A 24,230-nucleotide genomic window follows, 5' to 3' on the forward strand; every position below is an offset into this window, starting at 1 on the left:
GAGATTTCGCTAGCTGTGCTGGGTTTTCGCGAGGTTTAAGTTGGGCATGGTCGAGATCTCTGAATCTGAAAGTCTGAATCCAAAACTGGTGCAACCGGAAGGATGGCCTTGGATGGATTTGTTCAGGACACAAAGCACAAAAGCACAGCAACAAAGCAAGAACTGATTTATTCATCCTTCTTCTGACAAACGAACGCGATCTACAGAAATTCCATGGAATACATGAATAGCTGAAACAGTCTTCAGATTCAGATCAGATGGGGGGAAAATGAGCGCCTCATCAAAATACATGTTCCGACTGGAATTGCAGCTCCAAGCAATGAATAAAACTGCGTTTTGGAACATGGTGGTTTCAAAAAATAAAAATGGAAAAAATGATCTACAAGCACGGCCATGATTGATCACGGTTCATTTTATTTAGAGGCTACCTAGATTCATCTCGTTCATGAAACCCTTTCGTAGCCACTGCCAATCTGCATGTGAAGCCATTCCGAGGTCGACGTGCCCTGGGTGTATTCTCTACTGGTTTGCGTATCAAATGTCAGCCCAGGGGCTGTGTTGTATGTCTGAGCACCATACTGCAAACAACGACAAAAGTAAATATTTAGGAACAGGCGCATGGGATTAGTGGAGAATGCGAAAAGAAATGGCAAATCATATGAAAGAAAAACAGAGAAATTCATTAAGATACTTCAGTGCTGCATCCTCCTCTGCAAATTCATACTTAAAACTCACAATGCATGATTTCAAACAGGAATGTTACTTTTTAAAAAATTCGGTAGTCCTCACAAAGCATCACCGTCAGCCTGTTCGTTTGGCTGTGGCTTGTCGTAAACGATTGTAAATTTTCAGCCGAAACAGTATTTTTCTCTCACACAAACCAGCCAGCAGTACTTCTTCACGAACCAGCAACGATACGAACCAGCCAACCGAACAGGCATGTGTTTGGGGAGCAGCACATAGAAGCACACAAAGAATAAACACAAATAGGTACATCTTGGACTTAACTACACATTTTAAAAGTTGACTTACATCTTTGACTGGAAATGCTTCAACTCCCTGGTTCGCGTGGGCATTAACCGCCTCAAGCTTCATGGACAGGAACTGCAAGCACAAATTATATATCGTTAGCTTGAATATGGAGGGGAAAGCAATTCTATAGGAGAAACAGTTATCGAAAAATGGCATACCTCAACTTGGCATTGCAACGACTGGATGTAATTAATTATCTCATCAAGTACTGATGCTTTGCCAATAACCTGACCAAGCAAGAATAAAATCATTTCGTTATTAACAGGAAGGAAGCTCGGGAAGGATTAAAATGAGAAAACATGAACGACATTGGATGCCTGTTGAGATCAAAGTGCACCTTGTTGCAGCCAGGCACGAGATCTTGGAGAACTTTCATCCGTTCACTTATTTTCTCACGTCGTGCCTGTCAAAACAACAAGCTCTTTAAGTGCTCAATTTGATGTTGTATATAACCAACAGCACTACTAATTTTACCGCTTTAGACCACTTTGGATTCATACAATGGCATATTTAGAACATGGTATAAAAATTATAGTAACATATAAGAATAGTCAAAACAGAAAATATTACAATCCACTTACCCTTTCTGCAAGACTATGACTATCAGTTGCTTGGCCCCTCCTTGCTCTGACATGGATATACTCTTGTTTTGGTGGCTCTGCTGCTGGAAGGCTTTTACTAACAGCCTTGCCAGCACTTCTTGAGTCAGTCTCAGCCTCTGTTCTTAGACTGCCATTATTATTACTGGACTTATTTGTTTTGGAACGTTTTGCTTCTGGATCGGTCTGCCCATAAAAAGATCAGGATACACAAGGGTTAGAATAATTAAACTTCAGCTCTCCACAGATGCCATAAATATTTGGTCCTTTTTTAAAAAATGTAACCAAGACTTTCTCATCTCAAAAGTTAAAACAGTTGTTTAAATGCCAAAATTCAACACAGAACATGATTCATGAACATATGGGGCAACTGTCATAGCAAGTTAGCAACCACTGAAAAAAAATCATAGATCATATATGACCAATAATGATTCACCCACCAATATGATTACGTATGACTTCTAACAATGCAACCATGGCAGGCTACTAAATGCAAGCATAAATGCAGATACCAACATTTGGTTAAGATCATTCTAATTGCGAGCCTTTATAGGTTGTATACTGACGCACAATACCAAGATTATATAGGAACCATGGAGTGGACCATGCTACCATAGCATCGCCTGCGATTATGAATTCCAGCCAAAACATTTTGTGGGTCAACATTAGTTGGTTAGTGATAAGTATTGTAGAGAGCTGATTGGACTTCATTGTTTATCTAGCAACAGCCTTTCATTTATTAGAGTATCACAGCATGCATAGTTCCAACAAATATTACCCTAAAAGTGGAGTTACCATGCGCATACCACTCAACATGGCCAGTTTAAACAGTTGCTTCCTAAAGGCTAGATCATGCCATCACGTTAAGTTGCCAAGCAAAACTGGCACTCTTAAACATTGCGATACCACAATAAGAACGGAGTTTATGTGCAGAGTAATTGTGCCATCTTATTGAACCCTAGTATCTGAATGATAAATTATACAACATGATTATAAGTATATGACACTGAATGTACTGAATTTAACCAAGATAGGTACTTTTGCTAGTACTCCTGCAATGGATTGGCCTAACAATTTTCCCCTCTAAGTAACTGCAGTTCTTCTCATAACTTGGCTCTCACAAAAGTTTTAATACTAGCAAAGCAGGCGTAAAGGTATTTGATCAAGCTTCCAGATAATTTTATACAGGATTGACATTCCCATACTTTACAGGACTTTCAAAGCATTTTTGGCCCCTGCCGTTCTAAAATAAAACTGTTCTAACCTTTAAGGCAGCCTAATTTACTTCAGCTACAAACAGGCTACAGTTGCTACGCCACTAGCTACAGCTGCAATGCTCGTTCAGTAGCTCATTTGAACAAACTGAACAGAGCTAATAAAAAACAGCAATGAGAGTAATATTGCCAAAATTAGGACGACTTACACTGAGGTCAGCGTATCGGATAAACAGATCATACCGGCATGCTCAGTTCCATACTAAACCATGATGCTACCATTTTGTCTTGGAAACCTCCCAATTCCGACCCCTGAAGCCCCATTGGCCCCAAAACGCCAAATGCCACACGGATCACGAGTCAATGCAGTGAGAGGACCTACCAAATCCTGGCCGCCGCCGCCGCCGCCGGAAGTAGAGACGATCCGGGACGAGTCTTCCTCGGACGCCGGGGTCTCCCTCGGCCTTCTCCGGACGGCGCTGCCTCCTCCGTGGCCGCCGCTGCTCTTCTCCGTGACGGCCGAGGTCGCCTCCACCGGGCGGCCGCCGCCCGCGGCGAGGTGCGGTGGGCACCAGAGCTCCGCAGCGACCGCCGGGGACGGCTCCATGGGGGCAGGCAGCGGAGCAACTCGCGAGGCGGGTCTAGGGTTTCGGAGGCGCGTGCGACGGGGAGACCGATGCGAACAGATCAGGGAGTGTGGACACTGGAGGGAGAGGGAAAGCTCGCAGTGGTCAGTGGCACTGTGCAGCGTGCACACTTGCGGTGGAGAGAGAGTGTGCAGTGTGCACACTTGACTGTGCTTGTTTAGTTAAAAAAAAAATTCTTAAAAAGTGCTACAGTGGTCATCACACCAAATCTTACGATACGTGTATGGAGCATTAAATATAGACGAAAAAAATAAATTATACAGTTTGGTTGAAAATTGCGAGACGAACGTTTCAAACCTAATTAGTCTATAATTAAACACTAATTGCTAAATAAAAACGAAAATGTACGGTAGCCAAATTCCCAAATTTCGTCAACTAAACACGCACGAAATGAGCCTCGGGATTTTGCCACGCGGTGATTGGAGGAGTAGGGCTGACCCTGACAGGACGAGGGTAAAGTAAACGCGCTTTCACCGCAAAGCACGGGATTTAGGTGGTTAATTTAGCTTGGTAAAAACTAAGGGTGGCAGCGACAAACGTTTCAAATTTTATATTAGTAGAATCGCTATAATTACATCAAACAGTATAAAAAGAGAAATGTTTCGTAAGGAATCACTTAAAACCGATTATTGATTTTTAGAGAAACACCCAAAATTTGGTTTTCTCTAGTTCTAATTTCAAGAATCCAACGAGCTAGTCAAACAGTCCATAAAATGATTTCGATTCAGGCTGCGTTCGGCCGACCTCAAACCTGGCTTGATCCGCTTCTTTTTTCAGCCGGAACAGTGTTTTTCTCTCACAAAATATCAGACGCTACAGTAGTAAAATTCAGCCGCTACAGTGACTTTTTGGGTCAGCCAAACGCACCCTCGGTAGATAAATGTTTCTAGAGATAATTTGAATCTAAACTGTTCGAGGACAATCTAGATCCCTACCAAACGCACTCTTAAAATACCTTGTAGTGCATCTAAGGCTATTTGAACAGCTAAGTCTGATATAGCTTTAGCTAAAAAATAGCTAATTATAGTTGTTAGTATATATCTGTTTGGATCCATGGCTAATGGCTTGCCTCTTTTATCTCTCTTTCATCACCCTGCCTTTACTCCCTCAACAATCCTACTCATCTCTCGTCCGCGTCCTATTTCATTGGCCTAGCGTGACTCGAGCCTCCACCCTCCCTTCTTCTCTCTCTCTCTCTCTCTGTGGTCAGCACTTCCGCCATTGCCAACTCGCCCTATTCGTTTCGCTGAAATTTGGCTTACGCTAATTTGTTGTGAGAGAAAAATACTTTTCGTTCACTGAAAAGTATTGCTGGAGTAGTGCTGAAGAACTATCTCGAGCTGATGTCATCCCATAATATTTTTTATAGTGTCCATTTTAGATCTGTAAAAATTTCTAAAGAGGCTTTAAAGGATGAAATCACAAAGTCTTTCATTTCTAGGGATATTCTAAACATAGGAACTATTTTTAATAAAAGTTATATGATATGCATTTGTATTCTCTTAAGTCCATATAAAAATATTATCGTCATGTTCTTCAGCGGTACTTTTGAGCTAAGGAATAATGTTTTTCTCTCACAATAAATCGGCATAAAGCAGCAGCATCAGCCAAATTTCAGCGAATGAGTTCGGATATCAGACTTTGAGGAAGTCCAATAACCACCCTCCCTCGCTTTGTTATATCAAGTTCCTTTAGAAAATATCTATGTATAGATCGAGATTGTTGGGAACTATCGAAATGCATCAATTCCCCAGTTGGTTGGGTCCATTTTTTGAACATATAAGTGTTTCTTTTTCTTTAATTTATTCTAGAAAGAAATAGCGCTACTCGTTCAATGACAGATGATGTGACTTTCTAGAAAGAAATAGTGCTACTCGTTCAATGACACATGACGTGACCAACGACATCGCGACATCTGTGAGTACCTCCACCATCTCAGGATCCACCAGCTTACTGCCTGTTCGCTTGCTCGTAAACGATCGTAAATTTCCAGCCAGGAACAGTGTTCTTAGAAGTACTTATAGGGAAATATGATGCATTGATGTGTACGTGTGTTATATGTGAACGTACACATATAATACTGTACGTGAGTTCACACAACATGTACCAGAGTTAACGAAAGGATAACATAAAAGTAGCGGTCATTAGTATCTAAGTCCCAAGTGGTTCCCAAATCCAACATTCGTAAATATAAAACAAAGCACTCACTTTGTTCTAAATGATATTTTGCTTTGTTTTGTATTGAGTTAAACTTCTCTTACTTTGACTATTTTCAGAAAACTATATTTACCTCTACACATTCAATAGGATGGCATATCAAAACATATCTCATGAAGAATCTAAATGAAATAATCTAATGTTTTAGGCAATGATGCATTTTTTCAAAAATCTCGGTCAAAGATAAATGAATTTGACCTAGGAAAAGTCAAAGCGGATATTTCATTAGTTTTCAATACTAATTTAGGATGGAACGGAGTATATATTTCATCTTGTCATACATGCTTAATCTTCATTAGTTTTCATACATGTGTTAATCTCCATGCCTTTTTACCATTGTGGCACTGTCTATTCGCACTATGTACGCATAACATTTTAGTCATGGTGGCACTTTTAGTTTGCCATTTCAGGGCAACACCTATGTAAGCATGTTATATATAAGAAAAAAAAGATATAGCCAGTCATTATAGAAAGCAGAAACATGTTTTTTACTAATCTAACAAAAAATTCTATATAATTCAAAAACACAGTAATAGGAGTGACAGTGACTTCACTAACTTTGTAGCTTGCTCTCTTGAACTAACACAAGTTTTTTTTAGTGGATGAACTAACACAAGTGGGGTGAGATAATTAAAAAAAAAGTTTTCAAAGAGAGAGATAAACAACCATGAGCTGGACAGCTCGTCAACCGAAGCCTGATCAAGACTCGAGTCCAACAAGCAAGGCCATGATCTTGCTGTTAATAAAACTGTTTTAAGGACCGTCATGCAAAACTCCATCAACAAAATTTGATTTCCTTTCCATTTCCACCCCAACTATTTCCCCTCCTTCAACCCCACGGAGAAGCGAAACCGACCTTTCCCCCTCCCCCGCATCCCACCTCGCCGAGATCTAGCCTAGCCCTAGGGTTTCGCCAGCGGCGAGGCCTAAGTCATCGGCGGCGAGCCAAACTCCACGAGCGGGGGAAGAAGGGGGAAGCAGAGACGAAGAGGCAGCCATGGGGCAGCAGTCGCTGATCTACGCGTTCGTGGCCCGTGGCACGGTCATACTGGCCGAGTACACGGAGTTCACCGGCAACTTCACCACCATCGCCTCCCAGTGCCTCATGAAGCTCCCCGCAAGCAACAACAAGTTCACCTACAACTGCGACGGCCACACCTTCAATTACCTCGTGGAAGACGGATTCAGTGAGTTCTCCTGCCTTCCCGAATGATCCTTTTTATTACCCGTGCGATTCGTTGCGGAATTTATCCGATCTGTCCGTAGCAGATATGCATGCTTGATTTTGGCTACTTGTGTAGATCTTACTGATTTGGTTGGTATGCGGTTAGGTGGTTTTGATTGCAGTTGGTGGTCGTGCTGCCGGTGATGTGAGTTCGTGTTGTGTGAGAACTTCTGAGAAGTATGCTCCCAGTTGTGCACGCCTTAGTTAACTGGGTTAACTGGTGAAGCCCTCCTTAGATGGTACCATCCATCGTTTGAGACTGGAGCTCGAAGTACTTCTAGATATGTGGAGTACCGTGCTAGATTAGTTAAGCTCAGGGCATTCACAGGTGCTGCCAATAAGTTTGCTATTTTTAGTAGATATATATTTGGTGATGAGTGGTGGCTGCTGCATGCTTGGTTTTTTGGCCCCTTGTTACACATGCTTTTCATGCACATTTGTCTTAGGTAATTCTTCCTGATTTAAGAACCAACATATTACAGTAGTTATAATTGTCTTTTTTTTTGTGTTTTGTGTTGAATGATGGTTTGAATATATTATTATCTTTTTTATTATGGTATGTTGTCACAGTAAGATTCCATTGGCCATAAGTTTTATTTTGGCGTACATTGTTTAGAGGAGACATTGTCATCAATGTGATTTCGTAAATAATAACTGGATATGACACAGGTGTGGTAGGTAGTCTGCCCATCATTAGACTAAGGTTCTGTTGATGCAGCCTACATAATGTGAGAATGACTCTTCTAAGAATACTTACACTATTGCAATATTAGTGTTTGTCCTGTTCTTTTTTGGTTGTTTGTCTTGCTTTGTTTCATACCTTGGCCTTTTCCTTGTCGACTCATACTGGATCCATGTATCATTAAGAGGTGAGGCTTACACTCAATATTAAATCAGGTCATATTGAGTGCATGTAATCGATTGTTTACCAGTTCTAGTCTTTGTAGCAACATCATCTTATTTCTACCGTGCTTACTAGCATCTTAGATTTAAGATGTTATTCTCATTTTGAATACACGATAAGGTGAGTTGGAGGTCATATTGTTGGACCATTAAACATTAATGTTTGTATATGTTGCTTCACATGCTAAAATGTTGTATGTTCTCACAACTTAAACCAGCCAATAAGGGCTGATGCCAAAAGTTTTACATTACAAACATGGTCCATTAGCCTTTTTTTAATACTTTTTTTAATAAAAGACTCGAAAGTGCTTTCTGCCACCCTGTCATAAAGCGCGCACTTCTCAAGAAAATTTGGTTTGTGTTGCAATAATCCCATGTCAGTCAATTTTAAATTCCGGAAGTTATAAATTTACAGGTCTAATGCCTTACTTTGCTTTGCAGCATACTGTGTTGTTGCTGTTGAATCGGTGGGACAACAAATTCCCATTGCTTTCATGGATAGGGTTAAGGAGGATTTCACAAAAAGGTATGGTGGTGGGAAAGCTGCTACTGCCGCAGCTAACAGCCTCAACCGAGAGTTCGGGTATGTATCACCAAGGTCTTGAACTCGGTGAATATATTGTGCCTCATCGGACTAGTTTTTCCCCCTTAAAACAATATGTACTTTCTGCAGATCAAAACTTAAAGAGCACATGCAGTATTGTGTGGATCACCCTGAAGAGGTTAGCAAGCTGGCCAAAGTGAAGGCGCAGGTTTCAGAAGTCAAGGGTGTTATGATGGAAAACATTGAAAAGGTACAATTTGTGGATTGATCGAGCTTTACAATCTAGACTGTTGGTATTGATGGCCACTGTAAGAATGTTCTGATTGCTTTTTTCTTCTTTTTTCAATGCAGGTTCTAGATCGTGGAGAGAAGATTGAGCTGCTTGTCGACAAGACTGAGAATCTGCGCTCACAGGTCTTCATGCATTCCTTTATCCTGCTCTGTAGTGCTCCACTGAATATTGTATTGTTTTTCATAGATGTCAGAGGGCGTACATGTTGCCTAGGTGGGCAAGTTAGTTTCCATAGATGTCTGAATATCTGTAGGTTAGAAAGGCAATCAGTTTCCATATATGCTGAAGTACCTCTAAGCAAGTAAGCAGCATATACTATGTCAAAAACCAAGAATACCATTGTTGACTTGTTAGCGTTATATGCAAGTATAAATACAAAGTATTGAAATGGATGCGTAACCTTTCTATCGATTCTTTTTTGGGTTTTAGAAGAGTGAATGATCTTAAATCTATTTTGATTTTGTGATGTAACTCCTATTTGCATGGTCGATTTGGGGTATGTGAAACAATAGTCAGTTTCTTATAATTTGTCTGGGTTTGTTGCAGGCACAAGATTTCAGACAGCAAGGAACAAATGTGAGGAGAAAGATGTGGTTACAGAACATGAAAATCAAGCTCATCGTCCTGGGAATAATCATTGCACTTATTCTGATCATTATCCTCTCTGTCTGTCATGGTTTCAAATGCCATTAAGCACAGACCAGAATACTGATACATTCAACTGCACCTATTATACCGCTGCTTGGAGCAAGAAAAAAGTGTGCTCTGGCCCGGTCATTGTGCACAGGTGTTCTGCATTGTCTTAGTATTTGATAAATGTTGGATGGTGACTGGGTTAGTTGTGTCAACTGTCAAAACTGTCGTGTATTTTTTGGACGCTATATATGTATAGCCTGGATATGAGTAGATTTACTGAACTTCTCCTGAATGTTGTGACTCAGTCCCTTGCTCCTCTTCTTCTTCTGGACAATAATGTGCGCATTTGGGGCATCTTGCATTGACCTCGTTTAGTGCAAAAGTGCAGCTTGGAAAATATGAGCACGGAATCGATTTCCAATGTTTCAGGGTCTTGCTATTTGACTATACAAGTTCTTTCTATAAATATGTAAATGGGAACTTGGTACAGATCGTCAAACATTGAGCAAAAGTTTGTTAATTCACGGAAGAGCTACTTAACCAAACCTTAAGTCAAACTAGGCATGCTCATGAACACTATATTCTCGTAAAAACAAACAAAAGAACTTGAGAGCATGACATTCTTATTCTTACAAACAAAACAAGAAACCGAAAGTACTGAAGTACATTACATCCTCGCAAGCTGGTCGTGAGCCTTGAAACCCCAGCCAGTGCCAGTCAGCAACCTGCGTGGGGAGGATGACCCATTAAAGTTAATCTGTAATCAAGTTGGTGGCCAGTCTCTCCAATTCTCCATTTTGCTGCTTGTCTCTTGTATCTGTACCATGCCTGTACCCTGTGCTTAGGCAGGTTTTTCCAGCCAGTTGAAATCAACCGGGTAACAAAACTGCACTCTGCAGACCTCAGCTGCGCTGCTGTGTTTTCTCCCTGCCCCCCCTGCTGTGTGGTACTCTAATCCATCGCGTTTGCCCATCCGTGCCCAAGGGAGGTGCGATAGCAGGAAATCGCCTCTGGGTTCAGGATTTCCTCCCGTATTTCCTTGGGCGAATACGTGCCGCTTCTGCATCAAGAGCACACCAACATCCTCTCGTCTTTGCATCTCGACTATACAAGGTTTTGTTTCCTCACTGAACAAACAAATGTGCTGCATCTCGTTGTGTTGTTGTGGGGTACTCTAATCCATCGCGTTTGCTAATCCGTGCCCCAAGGGAGCTGCGATAGCACTATAGCAGCAACGCCCCGTGCTGGCGTGGCGCCTCTCCGTAACATGACACGGAATTCACGCAACTTGCGTTCCTGCAGCTGCAGCAGCTCGATCGGCGGTTGCCTGTGCAAATGCAATGCACTCGCCACTCGCTAGTGGTCTTCTTCTTTCTCGTATCCCAGATTCGAGTTATCCGAGTAAGATTGGTGACATAATAACATATTAACATTAGGCCTCTGATGACAAGCACATGAGAGTTTATTTAGAAGCGACCATTTATTTTATTTATTGATCACGCCAATATATAGGATTGCCCCCTTTCATTCAGGTAACAAGAAGAGCCACAAGAACCCCAATTACAATCAGGATACTTCCTGCATTCAACTTTGATGAGGCCGCAGCTGCAGCAGCATCACGTGAGAGCGATGGTGAGGGCGATGGTGCCCAAAACGCGTTCCCATCTGACAACACACGAACCGACGGCCGAAACTTGGGCAGCTGGCCGGTGAGGCGATTGTTGGTAACATCAAGAAACCCAAGCTTGGGCAATGTCGCGAGAGCATCCGGTATCTCCCCGGCGAGGCGGTTTTCGCCCAGGTCAAGTCTTCGAAGCTCCGTCAGGTTCGCCATGGCCGGCGAGATCGTCCCTGAAAAGTTTGCGGCATGCAGGAAGATCCTGCTTACATCTGGCTCGGTGACGCAGGCCAGGCCCTGCCATGACTGGCAAGGGTCGTTCCCCCTCCATGTCCTCGCAAGCGAAACGGGGTAGCCGAACCCCTCGGCCACCCGGAGCAGAGCGCTCACCTGCGCGCTGCACGGCCTCCCGGGCTCGTCCGAGCAGAAACTGTTCCCGTCGACCACGTCGTCGGCGGCCACGCCCTTGGCGAACCGCGGCACCGGCCCCTGGAGGAAGTTGCCGGACAGGGAGACGTTCCTGAGAGTCGCGATCTCGCCCAGGACCGCCGGCACCACCCCGGTGAGCGAGTTGCCCCGGAGCTGGAGCGACTCCAGCGCGGTGAGCGAGGAGAGGGAGGGCGGCAGCGTCCCGGCCAGGCCCTTCCCGGCGAGGTCGATGGCGGTGACGCGGCCGGAGGCGGAGCAGGTGATCCCCTCGAAGGTGGTGCAGGCGTCGCCGCCGGCGGTCCAGGAGGAGGGCGGCGTCGCGAGGGATTGGACGAGGTCGGCGATGGCGCTGGCATCTGAGGGCTCCATTCCCACTGCCGCCGCCGCAGCAAGGCAGCACGAGAGGAGGAGGACGAGGAGGCCCTTCTTCCTCGTCCCCGTGGTGGTGGATTCTTGACGATGGGCGGTGGTCGGCATTGTCACTTTGTCAGGTTGCGTTGGGAGTTGGACGGGATGGATCGTCGCCATCGGTCGGGTTCTCTTGTTATTATATACTAGACTAGAGTCCAGTCTCGTACTCAACGCGGAGTCTCGTCCGTGTGGACTGACTGGCACTAACTACACACAGCCTAGAGTCCAGTCTCATACTCAACGCGGACTGACTGGCACAAGGGCATGATTGGTTGGATGACTTGCCTGGAGAAAAGTGTTGTCTGAGAGTTGCCTGGAATTTTGAGAGAATCTGCCTGGCCAGGCAAGTTGAGAGTTATTCGTTTGGTTAGATGCCTGGCCTGAGAAAGCTAATGAATAGAGATCATGTGTTTTCTTCTCTGCTGGAGAGGTAATTAATTCATTTTCTTAATTAATAATACCTCAAATATACACAAATAAACATACGGTGACAAAATAAAAACAGATAAGTGAGTTTTCTTAATTTATAATATGCTTAAATTAATGTGTTTTTTATTTATCTCTGTATAGTTAACATGTATTTTTATAATCTGATTAACCAAAATATATAATTTAGTAAATTGTTGTCACGTGTTTAATATTAGATAATCACGTTTAATAAGATTAAATAGGAAATATATTGATAAATTATGTCTTTTAGTATAATATATGATTTTAATACTTTTGATTAAATAATGTGAGGATAAATAAAAAATAAGTAATCAATATAAGAAATCTTAATCTAGATTTGAAAAAAATAATGGTTATGAACAGTAAAATATCCTTTCCATGCCTATGTGATAATAACGTGGATGTAATTTTTTAGCAAACATGTGTATCTTTTGTGAATAATAAAAGAACAGGACAATAATAGTTAATAATAGAACAAAAGCGGCACAGTGCATCATTAATGCTCAGGCAATCTCACGATCATCCAGGCGCTCGTTTTTGCTCGCCTGGGCCTGGCGTTGTTGCCTGGTACATGCATGTGTTCAGGTTCGCAACCAAATGAGTACCAGGCGACATCCAGGCAATCTGAAGCTCAGGCAAAGTAGAGCCAGGGTGTTAACCAAACACGCCCTAACTACTCACAGCCTGTGCTGCGTTTTTTTTAATGATACGGTTTGGGAATGGAATTGCGGAGGGAGCGGCGGTGGCATCAGTGATTACTTAATTTGTCGGGTGTGTCTACGTAGCATGTGACCGATGGTTTGCTTAACCATTAGTTATGTTCAGATGTATTTTGTAATGTTCACATAATATATATATATATATATATATATATATATATATATATATATATATATAGAAGTACTATCCTATAGCTGGCTACAGAATAACTTATTCTGTAGCCACTTTGAGTTATGATAATTACTATGTTAATTTACGATATTATAGTAACTCCTTACTAAGTGGTTTAATATAACGTTATGGTAAATATCCCCATGTGTTATACTAACCCAACTATCGTAAATATGTATCGACATTATGGTAAATTAGTATATAAAATTATAGTAAATGGAGGTGGCTACAGAATAACTTATTTTGTAGCCGGCTACTGAATAGCCTCTCCCTATATATATATATATATATATATATATATATATATATATATATATAATGTTTACGTAGTACATGTTGTTCTATAATGTCGTGATGTTCTATGTTGTTTTTTGCGATGTTCAAGTGATACATATGTGATGTTCCGTTGTGTTAGATGATGTGTTTTAATGTTATGTGATGTTCTCAGGCGGCTGCTAAAATACATGTGATGTTCTGTGATGTATTTTAGAATGTTCCGTGATGCACCTTGTGATGTTTCGACAGTATACAAGTGATGTTGTGCGAAATTGGACTGACAAGAAAACAAAATATCAGGCAACTGCATTTGAGTAAAACTCTAACAGCCTGTTCGTTTGAGATTATCAGCCAAATCAGCTAGCTAGCCAGCAGTGTTTTCTCTCAAAAAACCAGCCACCAGTACTTTCAGCCAGCCAGATCAGCCCAAGCGAACAGTCATTTGTTTGGTTGGGGCACGGTAATGGCACCGAGAGCAAATGGAGCAGTTGCAGTGCACTAGCACTGTCCTGTAATGCTTTAAGCCTTGGGTAGGAGCGGAAACTTTAGCTATTAAAACTACTTTAGTCACTTTTAGTCACTTTTGAGATACTAATGTGACTAAACTAATTTAGTCACTTTTTAGTCAGTTTGTTTGATATTTTAGTAGCTAAAGTGACTAAAGTTTAGTAGCTAAACTTCAGCAAGGGGAACCAAACAGGCCGATACTCCCTTCGGTTTTCTAAAAGATGTCATTTTGAGTTTGTCTTAAGTCAAACATTTTAAACTTTAACTATAAATAATTTTTTTTTGTTGAGTTTGAAAATATGAAAGTGATGTAAGTAGATTTATCTCCAAATGTAGTAATGGTCAAAGTTGTTTTTTTGATGCGTGACTTGAGTGTTAATAGAGCATCGAGAGGGTAAACTAACTGAAGTAGTTGAGGGTAAACTAAACCAACTGAAGTAGTTGAGGGAGTAAATCAAACAAAACGTTAGTTTAGGGTTATCTGGACATAGGCCAAACTTGGGGGGAGTAATTTGAACTTTTTTGTCGATTAAATAAACCAACAAGTCAGGTTCCAAACTCAGGACTCCATAGCAACGGTAAGTGTTGAGTTTCAATCACAAACTACTTCATTCAGAAAGTTTAACCAACTATTACACTTCAGTACTAAGTTGAAAAAAGGCATGCAAAGCAGATTAGAAGATCTTCAGTACCACAAGTCCGCTTTTGCAACCTAGCTGATATAGAGCTGCGTTGGTGACCTTTTCTTCCCTCATAGAGGTTAGTATGTCCTCTCGATGTTTGTACTTGCTAAAAAGATTTTGGCCTTTAACATACTTAATGAAAGAATCCCCAAGTGTTTCTAATGATTCCAGTGAAATAGTCTCCTGGCATTCCTTTGTTGTAAGTGCTTCCAGAATCTGCACATGATACAGCTTGCTAACTTCAAATTCATAGGAAATGAAATAGTTAAGCATTTACCAATGTTGTTATTAGTTTAGAAATTAAGCATAATACAAGCAAGCCATCTGTTCTTTTTTTTAAAAAAAAACTACTGTTCAGTAGCATGTAATGCATTGACATTGCCAATTGACAAGTCTTCTTTATTCTCAACACCTCGACAAAATAAGAGCAACTAAAATTCTTTTGTAGCTTAAAAGCTCATCCAATTAACCTTAGTATCTAGTTGCCTACTACAGCTATTAGTGGAGTAAATAACTGCTGAGAAAAAGAGAACCTTCATAGCTGCTATGTTGAACTGTTGCATTCTTGGGCCCAACTGGATTTTCAACTTTGCAGAAAGAAGCAGACATTGAATACGGTACATTATGGAAGGAACAAATGAGAAGCTGAACAAAGTATTTGTTGACACTGGTGTCATGACTACTCTGCAGAGTTCAGGTGGCAACTTAACACTCCCAGGTTCTGAAGAAAGGAAAAGGATAAGTTAGCATCATACATATAGCCTATTGACAGCAGTAGGGTCACAGGTTATAACTCTTAACTTCTAAACTCATTCTCTGTCTTCTGAGAGTAGAAAATTACATGTGCATACCTTTTCTTTTGCATGGAATTTACTTACTAAATTACTCCCTCCATTTCAATATAAGGTGCGGTTTGACTAGACGTGGTCTCCAGAGTTATACTTTGACCTATATTTTATCTTATAAGATAGTGCTTTCAAATACTAATCCAATGGTATCACTTATGTAAGGCTAATTGTTGGTTGTATGTACTGTTAGAATAAGATATATGCTAACATGATATGATTTGTAGAGGAAGTATTTTGCACTATCAAGAGGGAAAAATATCGTGTGTAATAACGAATTTATATATGCTGTTAGAACAAGATATCCAAGAGGCAAAAATATTGGTACTATTAACAGAAAACAACCTTTCCTTTTTTCTAGCATTTGTAGAGGAAGTTTTGCACTGTGAATAATCCAAGTTTGCTTTTAGAGGTAAAATGTGGGCCATATCCAAAGCATACAAAAAGAATACCAATTTTTGGATGTAAATTCTACCAATTACAGGAGCACATAACAAATATAAGGACAAATATAAATCTAATCTTAATATGTCAAGGGCGTTGGTGCCGCCCTTGGCTTCTCAACTCGAAGCTAGAACCAGGTAAAGGTGCCAGGGTTTTTGCCTAGCTACCGAGCAGCAGGGGATGAGATTAAGAGTAGCAGAGGCAGATTAGGAGATAACTTGTTTCTTCGTTCCTTTCTCATAAGCTGATTACATAAGTCTATATACAGAGCAGCCCAGCCACAAACGCCCAGCTCTGCTCTCATGCGCCTAGCTCTGCTCTCCTTGTTTCTCTCCCCACTAATCACTCTCATTACTCTAATACCTTCCCCATAAATCTTAATTGCTGCTGACTACAGATGGTACCTCCTTGGATGTCGCTCTGGCCCTTCTGGCCATATTTCTCATTAATTCTATCCTTTCCCCTAGACTACTAATTGTCATTAACTACAGCTGGTGCCCCCCTTGGAGACTACCCAGGCTGCGTCCACATGACATCTCCCCCTCCCTTGACGAGCAGCTCATCCTCGAGCTGGAAGGTTGGAGAGCGGTCGATGAAGCTGTCGATGTCCTCCCAGGTGGCTGATGCAGTTGGAGGGGTTCCGGCGGACTTCTTCATGAGCCAGCAGACCGGATGATCCTTGTGCCAAAAGGACATGGTGAAGGCCACAAAGTCCCACAGGATTGGGCCGAGTGCGGCTAGCTATTGGGTACCCAGTACCACGTCGTAACCCGGCAAGGGGAGCGCGAAGAAGTCAGCTGAGAATTGATCACCGTTGATGGAGAATGGCACCCGCCTATACACGCCTGTGCACGGCACGCGCTCGCCACTAGCCATCGTGATGGTCGCCGAGCTGCAGCCAACCATAGGTAGTCCGGTGCGGCTGGCAACCTTCTTCTCAACGAGGTTGTGCGTTGAGCCCGAGTCGATGAGGGCGTGTGTAAGTACAATCAAGCCTAATTTTGGGTTTTGGTGTTGATGACTACTTAATTAGAGGACTAATGAGCTTTACAAGTATGAGATACAGGGAATCTATGCAAAGAGGATGTAATAAGGAAAGGAGGAGCCTCCAATTATTTTCATGGACAGCGGTCTACTCAAAGGAGGTTTACATTTCATTTTTATATTTTGAAATTGAGTATAGGTATGTCGTACTATCAAGAGGGACACCTCATCTGGTCAAAATTATGTGACCAAGTGCTCTAATTCTACACAAAACATCCTCATTCATCCACCAAGATAGCCAGCAAGTCAGATCCTTTTTTAGCTAACCTAGTGAGTGCAGCAGTGCCGCACTTAAAAGTACTGTTTGGTAACAGGGGTATTTATACCCTCTCCTGTCCTCCCCAACGGTCACTGCTTCTTCTCCAATGTTCATTTCGCGAGTAGACCGACCAGAGCTCTTCTCTCTCTACCTCCATTGGCACACCTTGAGCTCCCAAGCAACTCCATTGATATCCCATCAACCCTTGAGAGAAAAAGGTGCCAAAACTCGATTAGAAAGTAGATCCACTGGTTCCCCAACTCTAAAGAGCATTTGGTTCATGTTTTGGCCGACGGTGGTGTTTGTTACTCTTGGAGCTTTGCTCCTAGCCAGCTAGAGCATCGCTCGATGAGCTTGCCAACCTTGTGGCAGCCTCAGGAGGTTTGTAATCAACCCCTATAGCTAGTGAAATCACCCCTCATCTCAAGAGTTCACTCTCTTGACTTGAGAACGAGGTAGGATTGCAAAACCCTAAGCCTTAGTGGCACAACCTCAACAACGTGGACTTAGGCAAGCCTTAGTGGCGAGCTGAACCATGGGATAAATCATTGTGTTATTTGTGTTGTTGTGCTTCACTTGTTCTTATGGTGATTTCTAGGGTTTGAGCCTGATCTACTTGTGTGTGGTGTTCCTACCACTTTTGGCTCTCGATCTATGAACTATACCCTTGTAGGAAGCTAAGAAATTTACTCGATCTAAATTTCATTAGGTAGATTTTGAACTGTGGACAAACATTCTCTGCAGGCGCGGTAGTGCCGCGGTCAGGGTGCGGCAGTGCCACACTTAGGTCTGATGTTTAATTGAATTAAGTTTTGACAACCCTATTCACCCCCTCTAGGCACTCCAGAGATCCTACAGCATGAACGTTGACGTCGCCTAGCCGGAGGCGCACTTGCATGGTGTTCCTGGTGTGGATGCCGGTGATCGCGTGGAGCAACATCGGTAGTGTTGGATTGGCTTGGTCGTCAGAGGCGGTGTCACTGTCATCATCCGTCGCTGCTAGGTCCAACAAGAACAGGCGCTACCACACTTGGTTGTGACCACACCCAAACTTTTCATTGCAATTGAAGCAAAGGCCGAGCCGGTGGCATTCTTCCATCTCGGACATCGACAGGTGCTTGACAGGGTGGCCCTCCACCATGACGGTGGCAGCTGCGGTAGTCGTTGTAGGTGGCGAAGCAGGAAGAGCGGGACGTGGTGGCACTACCGGACTCAGGTTATTTGCCGAGTGCCCCAGGCACTCGGCAAAGCCTAGTAGGCACACGGCAAATGCTTTGTCGATAGCCGCCGACGACAAACAGCACAAGGCAAAGTTTCTGACGGCAAAGGCACTCTTTGTCGAGTGTTTTCTATCGCGCACACGACAAACCTTTGCCGAGTGCCAACCACGAGCCTCGGCAAAAAAAGGCAAGTGGACGGCGAGAACACGGTGACAGACACTTTGCCGAGTGCCAGGATGGCCAGGCACTTGGCAAAGTTGTTTATTTTGCCGTGTGCCTCCCGATGGACACTCGGTGAAGATTTCATCAATTTTTTTAAAAATATTTTCTTTGCCGTGTGCCTCACCGCAGACACTCGGTAAAGACGTCGATTTTTTTGAAAAAAATGTTTGCCGAGCGCCACCATGCAGGCACTCGGCAAAGCTACCCCCTTTGCCGAGTGCCATGACCATAGCACTCGGCAAAGCGTGTTCCTAGGTTCCCAGGTTGGACCACTTTGCTGAGTGCTATGGTCATGGGCTCATGGCACTCGGCAAAGGGTGACTTTGCCGAGTGTTGCACTTGGCAAAGTGATCCAAAAATGTCTTTTTTAGTTTTTTGCATTCCAATGAAACAAACAATACATATATCACCACAGATCACATATATCGCCACAGATCACATATATCACCATTATGTCACAACATATCACACATATCACACATATATCACAATATATCACACATATCACACATACGTCACATATAAGTCACAAGTGCATCACCAAGTGCAACAAGTGAACCAAGTGCATCAACAAGTGAACCAAGTAATCCAAGTGCACCACAAGTGAACCACAAATGCAAATCCAAGTATCTCCAAGTACCATGCATAATAAACATCAACCCACAAGTACCATTCACCAAGGGCCCCACCCTGGCTGATGTGTTTGGGCATGAGGCACATCATTCGAAGCCACTGATTGATTCTACACAAAGGAGAAGAGATTGCATGTGTGAGGTCATACAAGCAAAGCAATAAACATGGTAAGTAAAGGGGTCAAGGTAGAGAAGGCAAACTCACAGGAGTAGTTGCAGGAGCAGGTGGAGGAGGGAATAGCCCAGGTGGCGGAGGTTGACCCATACTCACGCCAAGACTTTGCATGTATAGAAACATCTCCTCCATCCTCTTTTGCTCGGCCTCCATCCTCGCCTCTAAATCCTCCCAACGCTTCCTTTCTACTTCCAGCTGGGCCTACAATATTTCACCCCATTGTTACAATGCAAAGCTAAGGTATGTTAAAATCAATGAACGACGAATAAAATAGAAATAACCTGGAGCGCCTCCATCTAGAGCTGTGCAGCGGTCGGCCATGGGCGTATGGCCGGGCTTGAGCTCATGCTCCTTGCTTGAATCTGGGAGAGAGTGGGAGTAGTGGCCGTGTCAAGTGTGCTATCACCAATCCAGTACTGCCCATGCTTCTTGCCTCCTCCCACCCTCATGACGACTTCTCCATCAAGGTCCTAGGTGAGAGGATCGTAGTTTGGCCCATGGACCTGCTTTGCCATCGATGTGTACTCACTGAGGTGGCTGTGGATGGTCGCATTGCTGTACATCAAGGCTAGGTCCTCTAGGTTGTAGTCAACATCGGACATCACCTTGCCCTTGTGGGCCAAAGCCCATGCCTTGAACTGGGAGCAAGGCTGGCCACCATGTGCCGCTGACTACGAAAAGAACAGGAAGATGATTAGAAATTATGCAGAAGCGAGCGTTAGAATAAAGTAATGAATTCATGTATCCATCTATTTGCGTTTGGTCGAGGATAAGGTTCCCTTGATGGTGTGGTGCACCTAGCATCATCAAACGCCGCTCCCGGCAAGCGTTGTGCATCTCCTCCCACTCGGTGGCGCACCATCTATCGACCATCTTTTCCTAGCACTGGGGATGTAGGGCGCACCACCATGGAATCGCCTACACATCATCAAGTATATGACATATAAGAAGATCAAATTAACCGTACTTAATCTTAGAACAAATCAGTATTAATGTTCTATATTTACCTGTAGGTATTATTCTTTGGTCAGACTCATCTGTCTTGCTTGAGCTTTGTTGATCTTCACCCCCTCGTACTCGGCGCTGTATGTTATGATGGCCTTTATGTGCACCTCGTAATGCATGTCCTTCATGAGTTTACGACATGCTTTCTCAGCCACCTTAGTCGCCTGTGGCTCAAATCCTGGCTCCACTCTAAAGAAATCCTGCATATAGACATGATGTATCTAGTTATTATTTAAAGAATGTCCAAAGAATGCGATGTAATGAGCAATGTAGTGCAAGGAATTCTTACCAACAGCTTGGTCACCACCTGCACCCCCTTGTTGCGGAATTGCCTGCAAAGCCGATCTGGTAAATCCCCCGCGGCCGTGTAGTGGTCAAACGTGTAGGCCGGCTCCAGCGTTCCGGCATACTCAACTATGCCAGGGAAGTGGTACTTGCACAAAAGACCCAAGATGCCATTGGGCAAGCAGTTGTGAGCACCTGGAGCCACAACCTGCCAACTCCTGCCCAAGTGGTTAATAAAAATTATTAGTTTCTATTATGGTTTTCATCATAACAAATGAAAAAGTAGTGCTAACATGTAAAGTTACATACCTAGACCTAGTGGGCCGAATCATCGGGCGACGCTCATGAGGTATTGGTCGCCTTGGGAGGGTCGAGGGACCTCGCAACCAGACAGCTGACCCCAAACTAGAGGAAGTGAAACCCCCTGCCGCCTCCTCCTCCTACCCCTCCTCCTCCTCCTCATCCTCGTCCTCCCCCTGCCCCTCCTCCTCCTCATCCTCCCCCTACCTCGCCTCCTCCTCCTTGTCCTCCTACTCCTCCTCCCGCTCTACCTCCTCCCGCTCCCGCTGCTCCTCCTGCTCCCTCTCAAGAGTGCTCAGGCTCCTGCTCCTCCTACTCCCGGTCCTCGTCCTCCTGCTCCCTGACTGCTCAGCTGCATCGGGCAGTCTTTGGTACCATGACCTAATGTTCCTAAAACTGCCAAAAGCCTTTGGTGAGGAATACACATACACTTTTGAGCGATTGAGTGTATCATTTGAGGAACTACATTTATCTTATAAAAAATCAAAACCTCTGGAATGATAATCAAAAGAACAAATGATAAGTAGGTCTGTTCATCTGTTCTGTCTTGCAACTACCCAAGACCGGAGAAGGCCAAAAAGCTCCACAAGTTACAAGGTAATAACGGGTAAGTAAGAAAGCCAATTCATTCAAATTGTGGTAGAAAACTTTGTTATAAACTTGGCATATTTGAAATGTAATTGGCATTGTAGCAACTCCTGATCAACAACCAACGTCTTAGCTTTTGCTAGAGGACAAGCAAAGGGTAAGCTTGGGGGAGTTTGTTGGAGGTCGTTAACGACAGATTTTTACCGCCAACATAAGCCCAAAAAGGAGGAAAATATACATTAATACACACATATACATGTGCTTCTGACCTATTTCCACTTGTACCGGTAGAATTGATGTGAATGCAGAAACAAAGCCAGAAACAGGTGAAACATGTCAAAAATGCGCTTTTCTGGAAAGCGCAAAGGAGCAAGAGGAGGGAAAGGCCAACTCAACATAGAAATAGGCCAACCCCACCCCAGCACCATGGCCCAGGCCTAGCTAGAAGCCAGCTAGGCGAAGGAGGAGGGGGGCCGAGCCACCCCCAGGCGCGCGCGCACCCATGGCGCGGCCACACCCTCCTCTCTGCCAAGTGGGGCTAGCTTTAGCTGGCGGTGCGGTCATTAAGAGGAGGCTGGCGATGCGGGGTGCGCTCAAGGAATATTCCCCCAGGATGCCCCCTCCACACTCCTATATAAAGAGGGGGAGGCTCCCCCCTTACACACACACACCACACACAACACCACTACCTCTCCACTAGCTCAAGAGAGCTCCTCACTCCCTCCACCTCTTCTCACTTAGCTTAGGAATAGAGTAGGAAATAGTAGAGAAGAGGAGTAGAGAAGCTACAAGGAGAGCTTGGCTCCTTGGTGGGATTTGGTGAGAATAAAGATGAAGTATTTCATTCTTATATTCATCATGTTCTTCCAATTAGCTTTGCTCTTATATTCATATAGTAGATGCTATGAACTAGAGTATAGTCTTGGTGACATGTTCATGATATATGTGCTAGTCTATAGTTCATATGTTATGCTCATTTCATACTTGGCTATGTATAGTCTACTTAGTCTATATGTGATATTTAGAGTAGTCTATAGTTTACATATCATGCATATGCTAAGTTGGTTTAGGTGCTTTACTCTCATATCATGTTCATGAGTAGAGCTTGTAACACCTCTGGTGTTAAGCGTGCATAGACATTTCATCTCATGAGCATAATCATCATCACATCATGCATAAGCATCATCTATACATTCCATTTCAAAAGAAATGTAGTGTCATTTCATGTGGTGTTTAAAATTAATTGAAATTCATTATGTTTAAACTATGTGAAATGCCATGCTCATGTTGGATGCTATGAATTCTTGATTTGATCACTAGAATAGCTTAGAAATATTTAGAATACAATTTGGAGCAAAGTTTATATTTGAATTTTTACCAAGTTTTGCTTTTAAAAATAATCTTCCAAAATAGGGTGTTGAAATTAAATTGACTTTAATTTTGTAATTCAAAATCTAGCAAGAATTTGACTTTGGTCATTAAAGCAAAGTTGTAGATCTTAAAATTTGGAACAACTTTTTTTACACCAAATCTTGAAAATGCTTTTAAGTTGCTCAAAATGATGAATTTGGGGCTGTTTGAATTTAAAAATTAAAAAAAAGAAAAGAAAAAAGGGGAACAGCGCCGTGGGCTGCGCGCCTCCCTTTCGGCCCAGCCGCACAGGCCGACTTGGACTGCCCCCGCGCGCCCGCCGCTTGCTCGCTCACCCACGCGCGTGCGCCGTGGCCGACCGAGAGCAGAGCTCGGCTGCCGCGTGCCGCCGCCGTATGGCTGCGGCCGACACCTAGCACTGCTAGTGGCCCTCGCCATGCCACGCGCTCGCCTTCACCTGCCACACCGTGCCACGCTCCTCCCCACTCCGCCATCTCGCTTGTCCTCCCGCTCTCACGCTCATAGTGAAACAGCAGCAGCAGCGCCGTTGCGGAGCTCCGCCGGCGTCAAGCGCCTCCTCCGCCGCACCCGCGTCCGATTCATCGCGGCTTACGCTCCGCCTCAACTCTGGCCTTCCAATGCGCACACCAGTAGCCGCTGTTGCCAAGGTAGTGGGCCGTATTTGGCCTTCCTCCCCCATCTCCGGCGTGTCGCCACCGCGGTCCGCGTGGCCGACCTCACCGCCGGGCTACTCCCTCCCTCCTTTTGCTAGCACCTGCTCCGCCTTGACCTAGTGGTGCTCACGCACCCCTTCTCGCACCCTGCCATGCCTTGCTTCACCAGGTCCACAGCCGTGCCATGCCGCCATGCGCCATGGCCGCCGACCAGCTCGCTCTCGAGCTCCTCCAGCCCTGCCGCTTGCACTACCGTGTCCGCCTTGGCACGGTGGTCACGATGGTGGTGACCTCGTCGCTGACCACCTCGCCGACGACGAGCTCGCACCGGTCAGCGCCGCCTCCCCTACAACGTGTGGCTGGCAGGTGGAGCCGGCTGATCATGGGGGCTCGCTTGTCAGCACCTTTGCCTAAACCTGGGTGCACTGCACCGGGTGCACCTAGTGTTTTAAGGCCGGCTGGTTTTTCATAAATAAAGAAAATGGATTTCAAAAATTGTTTTAATGCTTTGAAAAGTTATATCTTGGTGTATATTGCTCCAAATTGATTGAAACAAGTTTTGCTAGGTTTCTTGTGACTAGATCTATCTGTT

The 24,230-nt window shown here is 43.8% G+C and overlaps 3 protein-coding genes across 3 annotated transcripts; 1 reads left to right on the forward strand and 2 right to left on the reverse strand.

Moving 5' to 3' along the window:
* Positions 1-260: 260 nt before the first annotated feature.
* Positions 261-3,574, reverse strand: LOC136537846 (transcription factor BHLH089-like). Its single transcript, XM_066529819.1, has 6 exons — positions 3,228-3,574; positions 1,614-1,817; positions 1,370-1,435; positions 1,191-1,259; positions 1,033-1,104; positions 261-578 (listed from the first exon to the last, which is right to left on the reverse strand). The coding sequence occupies exons 1-6, from the start codon at positions 3,450-3,452 to the stop codon at positions 444-446; spliced, it is 771 nt and encodes a 256-aa protein (XP_066385916.1). The 5' UTR covers positions 3,453-3,574; the 3' UTR covers positions 261-443.
* A 2,944-nt stretch (positions 3,575-6,518) lies between these two features.
* On the forward strand, positions 6,519-9,674 carry LOC136516342 (vesicle-associated membrane protein 721-like). The gene is made up of 5 exons (XM_066509716.1): positions 6,519-6,896; positions 8,279-8,420; positions 8,511-8,631; positions 8,733-8,795; positions 9,220-9,674. Exons 1-5 carry the CDS (start codon positions 6,707-6,709, stop codon positions 9,364-9,366), a joined length of 663 nt encoding a protein of 220 aa, XP_066365813.1. The 5' UTR covers positions 6,519-6,706; the 3' UTR covers positions 9,367-9,674.
* Positions 9,675-10,837: 1,163 nt separating this feature from the next.
* LOC136536045 (receptor-like kinase TMK3) lies at positions 10,838-11,833 on the reverse strand. The gene has a single exon (XM_066528467.1). It carries the CDS (start codon positions 11,831-11,833, stop codon positions 10,838-10,840), a length of 996 nt encoding a protein of 331 aa, XP_066384564.1.
* Positions 11,834-24,230: the final 12,397 nt, after the last annotated feature.

The sequence above is a fragment of the Miscanthus floridulus genome, chromosome 2 (assembly GCF_019320115.1).
Source record: "Miscanthus floridulus cultivar M001 chromosome 2, ASM1932011v1, whole genome shotgun sequence".
In the NCBI taxonomy this organism is placed as follows: Eukaryota; Viridiplantae; Streptophyta; class Magnoliopsida; order Poales; family Poaceae; genus Miscanthus; species Miscanthus floridulus.

Bases quoted from the DNA above. Each gene is read 5' to 3' on its own strand.
- LOC136537846 (XM_066529819.1), bottom strand. From the start codon at position 3,452: ATGGAGCCGTCCCCGGCGGTCGCTGCGGAGCTCTGGTGCCCACCGCAC. The intron at 1,260-1,369 runs GTGCACTTTGAT...TTGCTTGGTCAG, and splicing joins TCGTGCCTGGCTGCAACAAG to GTTATTGGCAAAGCATCAGT. The intron at 579-1,032 runs GTAAGTCAACTT...CGTTGTTTGCAG, and splicing joins AAGCATTTCCAGTCAAAGAT to TATGGTGCTCAGACATACAA.
- LOC136516342 (XM_066509716.1), top strand. From the start codon at position 6,707: ATGGGGCAGCAGTCGCTGATCTACGCGTTCGTGGCCCGTGGCACGGTC. The intron at 6,897-8,278 runs GTGAGTTCTCCT...TTTGCTTTGCAG, and splicing joins CCTCGTGGAAGACGGATTCA to CATACTGTGTTGTTGCTGTT. The intron at 8,421-8,510 runs GTATGTATCACC...TACTTTCTGCAG, and splicing joins AGCCTCAACCGAGAGTTCGG to ATCAAAACTTAAAGAGCACA.
- LOC136536045 (XM_066528467.1), bottom strand. From the start codon at position 11,833: ATGCCGACCACCGCCCATCGTCAAGAATCCACCACCACGGGGACGAGG.